Below are 6287 nucleotides of genomic sequence, written 5' to 3' on the forward strand. Positions count from 1 at the left end.
ATTTTGGCCAAATTAAAAATTTATGTATCAACATTTTTATATATTTTTTCTGCATTATTATTTTCTATTAAAATATAGTAATCAATAATTAACAATACATTTTTAAATATTTCGAAAGGTGATATTAGAAAAGTATTTATTACCTACTTGTAATATAAGGCATTATAAGTACTCAAATTTAATTTTTAATTTTTTAACCATGCATGGTGGATAAAACTAAATTTATATTATTTTATGAAAAACAAAAATTGAAAGTAATATAAGTAAGTGGATCACATTTTCTATTTAAAATTATAGGTAAGTTTTACGTGCGTGTTTTATCAAACGTTTCTGAGTTCAGTTATTACACTTTTAGGTGAGTGAATAATTAATCAATCTGTTTATTAATTCTTCATATACTATTCTGAATACACCGAAAAGCGATAAATGAGTAATAACTAAGACTTTTTATGTATTAGGTTTTGAATTATCTGTATTTTATTGATTTTTTTTTTAACTTTAATTAAGGTTTGAGTACCTTGTGTGAAATTTAGATGTACTATGAAAATGCATAAACTTTTTTGCTTTACATTTTTTCGTCTGAAAGTGGCCATCAAAAATATTTTATAATTAATTTATGAATAATATCGATAACGATTTCAAATATTTTCACAGTGGGTTGCTTTTATAGCATTTAGATATGACATATCATTTTATCACCAACTAAAATTAAATTTTAATTTAAATAAATAATATAAATTTGGAATCTAATGAGATTCTACCTATACATAGTCTATATTCAGTAGGTATCGATACAGCACGCTAAATGTAACACTTTTTGTAAAAATAAATTTTATTTTAACGACATTAACCTGTTTTTTTTACTCAAGACAATAATAAATTGTTATATTTATCGAATATTCAATGATTTTTTCAATACCTATTTATACTTTCCTTCTCGGTACATAAGGTGTAAATTACAACTAAGTGCCTATTTTTATATGACCTATAAGTTAAAAACAATTCCAGAATTATACACCACTGCAGTATGGACAGTAGTGCAAACTAGGACATGTATAATAAAATCAACAGTAATATTATATTGAAAGTAACTTATATACTATTTACGTAAATAATAAATATATATTTTTTTTTTTGAGTTATACAACAAATAATCATATTATACCAGTAAATCTCTATGAATTTAAATTTCAAGAAAATTGAATGTTATCGTTTGTACATGAAAGGTTTTTCCGACAAGAGTGAGTCACATTTTAATATAGTGTGTTCGAATAAAAAGTTATTCAAAATACAATTTGTTCGAAGGTAATTGTAGAAAAAGTAGTAGATGTTAAAATTAAAAACCTTTTTAAGTGAAAATTTTTATCACAAGGCACGAGCAGAGCGAAAAAAATTAAATCACTCGACCAATGTGTTTGAGAGTCCGTTCGTCCATTCATTCCGGTCGCAGTTAAGTAGACTCTTTGTGAAAAAATGCAGTGATATAGCCAGTCTTGACGACAAAACACAATAATCTATATAATATCATTGATTACAAAAACTAGTATTTATAGTCAATGATAATATCTAAAGAGCCTTGGTATAGAAGAAAATGGACAACTCGGTTTTGAATTTTTATTTACCAAATGTTATCAGTCACCCTGGATGCCATTAATCGTCCAAATATTTTATACTCAAAATTATCATGTCAGACATATTATGTCACCATGCATTTTAAATTAAAATATATATTATGACGTATAATATCTTGTATTCTTTAAAATTTAAATTTATGCCATTTACGTACATTTGTGTATATTATACCGATATAACAAATATCTACGCCATGATCTTATGTTTTAAATTTTTTGAAAATAAATTCTAACATCAGTGCAATCATTGACAATATATAGCCAATAAATAAAAACACAAAAGCAAACCATAAATCATTCAATGAATACGCTTTTAAACCTTTTGATGTGTTGGAATTTAATGGCTTATAATAAACTAGTTCTAACTTTTGAATTTCTGTTTTCCACTTGTAAGTTATTCCAAATTCTTGAAAACGTGTTAGAAGATCATTTAGCTCGTCCAAAAACGGAAAGTTAGTTGCAACTGCATAAGTCAAATAATATTTTAGTGGGCATTCCTATACGAAAAAAATAAATTATTAACATTTTAATATAAAATGTACGTGTAGCAATTAATGTACAACCAATTAATGTATAACCAATTAATTAATGAAACTGAAGATAAGTAAATTATACAATCTATAGAATTACTACTTACAAATTAATGGTCTAAATGTAACTAAAATCCATTTGGTTATAACATAATATAATAACCAATAGGTATTTTAAATTTAAAAAAATAGTGTTTAGGAGTTATAATATTAATATTATGATAATGTTAAATATCTGTTGACAAAATTTCAATAAGAAGAAGTTTAAAGAACAATCTTACATTTAATGCATTGACATTATATATTTCATATAACTGGGGAATGATAAAACATCTAATTCATAACAAAAAAAGTACGTCTCATTCATAGGTACCAACTGAATACATATCAGATTTAATGACTTTAGGTTTATTATGAACGATTTAAAATACCATGGATATTAGTACTGTTTTAGACCTTAATTTGTATACAAGGCAACGATTTACATGGTTATTGGCGCTCATCACTGAGCAAACCTAAGAATTCTACAAAAAAAATTAACTATCTCTCAATCATCTGTAAAAACTGCGATATTTCAATTTAATAAAAAATATTTTGTAAAAATTGAAGTATTGGGTTTTACCAATAAATAATTAATTACTTAAATATTTAGTAAAATACCTAATAAGAGACATTTGAACTTTCTATACTTTGTTTGACTGTAGTCTACACACGAAATGAAAACTTTAATGTTGTATTTAATTATTAAAATTTGATTTTGATTGTGATTTTTAATAAATTGTACATTAAAAAAACACACACACACTACTGTAATCATTAGTAGAATTTACCCTGACTACGTGTAATGCAACACCTTCGTGTTGAAAATGGGCAATAAAATTTGAATACTTTGAGACACTTAAATTCATGATTCTTGCGATAAAAACAAATCTTGATGTAATATAACCTACTCTATCTTTTTCTAAATCTATTTTATTTGCAAGAGATTTCGTATGTGAATTTGATGCCAAAGCATCCCGAACATAACGTAACGAAGTTCGAATTTCCATTCCACTCTTATCGAGTTCCTCCAATGTGTCGATATCTTTGTGACTAGTTTCTGTGCTCAACTTGGTCACCATTGATGCCTGAAATAAAATTACGATAACAAAACAAGCCATTGAACATAATACAAATAAAATACGCCCCGCTACATGTTTTGGCAAACTACAAACGCCCATACCCAAAACTATCTGAAACATACATATAAAATCAGCATGATAAATTATGCATGACTGTGTTATAAAACAACATTATCAAACATAATTTCTTTGCTGTTGTTTTTTACCTGTAGGCTAGTCATAAACGGATCAGATATTTTTCGTTCACCAGACAAATTAAATTTGTTGAAAAGCTGAAAAGACTTGATCATCAACGCATACGTGACAGCCACACACAGCCAAACTTCAACGGTGAAAGTCATCCACAGTATTTGCAGTCTCGTCAACGTTTCGGCTTTCGGCACGATAAAACATATGTAATCCAAACCGTTAGTTCTGGTGTAGTGATACGGCTTTTGGATCATAGGATCGTTCAGAAAACGACTGTTGAAAGCCACGTCTGCTCGGCCGTTAACCACCTCGGCAAGTACGCCTGTGTACGATCCGTTTATTAACCTACAATATTGCACGTAATAACGACATTTTATAATTTGTTTTTAAACCTATTAAACTCAACATATTTTACGATAAACTGCAAATTTTCTTGACTGATCAAAATAATACCTAATTAAGACGTAAATTATCCGTTATCAAATACAAAAAAATCGTACAGTATAATATATACGTGAGTCAAACACTCATACAGGGAGACTTAGTGATACGGAGAGAGGAAAGTGGGAATTCCCTGGCCCGGAAATTTGGGATCACTAATTTGTTTTTAAACTTAAGAAACAATTAAAAATAAGAATTTGATGAACACAGTAGAAATTCTACCCTTATCAGTTACCTGACAAAAGTTGTTAAAAATAGTGTGACCCTCAAAGTATTTACCCCCAGACTTGGGTTTCTCTATCCACGGCCCAGATTATAGGATAGGTATGATATTATATTAATATATTATAATCGTTTATTAGGTATTCAATGTAAATTATTATTATACCAAAGGAACAAACCCTTGTCCAAACGCAGCTCCGGAATGATCAGGAAAAAAAGATATTTTAAGAGCGAAATTCATTCTTTTTGAAAACGCTTGCAATGTGTTCCAGTCCGGTCCTATCCATTCTCCTTTATATTTCATGATGGACGGAATCCTAGGAAATATAACTACTCGTAATGGATATTTTTTCACATTTTTTATGCCGTAGTTCAATTTACGAGCTGCAACGTAATTGTAAAACCCGTCATCGAATATCCTTAGAACTTTCAAATTGTTTAAATTCAACAAAGAAATCTTAAAAACTTTGAAAGTTTCCCAAATACGTCGGATGTGTGACCATATTACTCTAGTTTTCAATTTTCTTTCACTGATTATTAAATAGGTCTTGGTGGTATGCCAAAATCTATCGTCATAAATGCTTTCTTCAAAAAAAAATGTTTCATCTTCGATAAAAATAATGTAATAATCACTTAATGATGCACTTCCGACCAAGGTACTGTGTACATAAAATGTCGAATGAAACGATCTAAAACAAACAATAATTACGTAATGGTTATTACTTATCAATTTTTTTTTTTTTTTTTTAATTATCCCGCGGCAACTAGGGCCACTGGGAAGGGGGTAGTACTGTAGGTGCTTATGGAACTGTAGGTTGGTTTTACACGTGAGTGAGAGTTTTTGGCAGAATTTCAATTGGGGAACCCGTAGGTTTCTACCATGCCCCGGAGTGGGGGATGGCGGCACTTGTTCTCCGGACACCGTGAATTGCCCGGAGAAAAATGCCGCCCGATGGTCGAGGATCGAACCCGGTCCGGCTGAGCCACAGCCGACGCGGTAGACCACTCGGCCACCTCGTCCCCCTTTATAAATTATTATAAAACAGTAAAATATTACATTAGTAGGTTATAAATTTATCACACATATCGTAAACCAAAATGAATAGCAAAGTCGCCAACAGTTATATGATATTGAAAACGTTATTGTTGACAGTTAAAAGTAAACGAAATTTTGTAAATTGTAAGTCTCATCATTAATTACCTTTGTAATACTTTGTAGAACGATTCTGCAGACTTTTCAGCAAGCAATATAACATTCGTTCCTGTTAAACGATCGCAGTAATGAAGAGAAATATTTCTTAAAAAATTTTCATTGATCTTGATATCGTAATTATTGTTGTCAATGTTGATGGCTTCATTATTTGACCATAATATCAGAACACAAAACAATGTAATGAAATACATGTTATAGGTATGATATTTTGATAACCACCATATTAGATGTCGATACTTACTGACAAGTTCCACAAATTACAAGTTACGAAATCCAAAATATTTGTAGGTAAGACATTAAAACCCGTCCATTGTGAAGTATATGCAAATAACTTACATAAATAATATGCAATATGTGGTTTTTATATTTGAATTTCATACTACTACTTGTGGCAAACGAATTAATAATTAATATGTGTCATACACTTTTATCGAGCATATTGCATATAATTGTATCACACCACTTGATAAACAACCTTTAAAAATGGAATTCAATAGTATTTAACAATAAGTAATTGTCGTACCAGTAGAAGTTTTTTTAAACAATACATCGTTAAAATAAGATCTAACAACCATAAATAATTTATTAATTTTACACGGCAAGTAATGAGAACAAAAAATAACTATTATTTTAAATTTCTTAATAATTGTCATAGAAATAATTTAGGTATATGGTATTAATACTTCGTTTCAATACTTATATTTTTGTACTTTTTTTCATAATTTTATAAATTATTATTTTTTACCACACAGTTTATAATATTAATATTTGTATACTACTTAGCTAACTCAGTAAAACTTTGTTATAGATAGATTATAGTATAATACTCGTATATTAAATACTATAGTATTTATTTAGGTTTAAATGTTTGATTTATTGCAAGTAATTTGTTAATACTTATTGTTATAAAAAATAAAAATACTTAATAGTTTTACGCAGT

General features: G+C 28.6%; 1 protein-coding gene across 1 annotated transcript; it reads right to left on the bottom strand.

Moving 5' to 3' along the window:
* Nucleotides 1–1782: 1782 nt before the first annotated feature.
* Nucleotides 1783–5595, bottom strand: LOC107163033 (uncharacterized). Its single transcript, XM_089226811.1, has 5 exons — nt 5336–5595; nt 4314–4823; nt 3489–3816; nt 2992–3393; nt 1783–2128 (listed from the first exon to the last, which is right to left on the bottom strand). The coding sequence occupies exons 1-5, from the start codon at nt 5536–5538 to the stop codon at nt 1832–1834; spliced, it is 1740 nt and encodes a 579-aa protein (XP_089082937.1). The 5' UTR covers nt 5539–5595; the 3' UTR covers nt 1783–1831.
* Between the last annotated feature and the right edge of the window lie 692 nt (nt 5596–6287).

This window comes from Diuraphis noxia, unplaced genomic scaffold (assembly GCF_037042655.1).
Source record: "Diuraphis noxia isolate RWA-SAM2 unplaced genomic scaffold, SU_Dnox_SAM2 contig0004, whole genome shotgun sequence".
Lineage (NCBI taxonomy): Eukaryota > Metazoa > Arthropoda > Insecta > Hemiptera > Aphididae > Diuraphis > Diuraphis noxia.

What these genes read in the sequence shown, in the direction of transcription:
- LOC107163033 (XM_089226811.1), bottom strand. Translation starts at nt 5,538, where the DNA reads ATGTATTTCATTACATTGTTTTGTGTTCTGATATTATGGTCAAATAAT. An exon ending in TTCTACAAAGTATTACAAAG is followed by an intron (nt 4,824 to 5,335) that starts GTAATTAATGAT and finishes TGTTTGTTTTAG; the next exon opens with ATCGTTTCATTCGACATTTT. An exon ending in TTGCATTACACGTAGTCAGG is followed by an intron (nt 2,129 to 2,991) that starts GTAAATTCTACT and finishes TTTTTCGTATAG; the next exon opens with GAATGCCCACTAAAATATTA.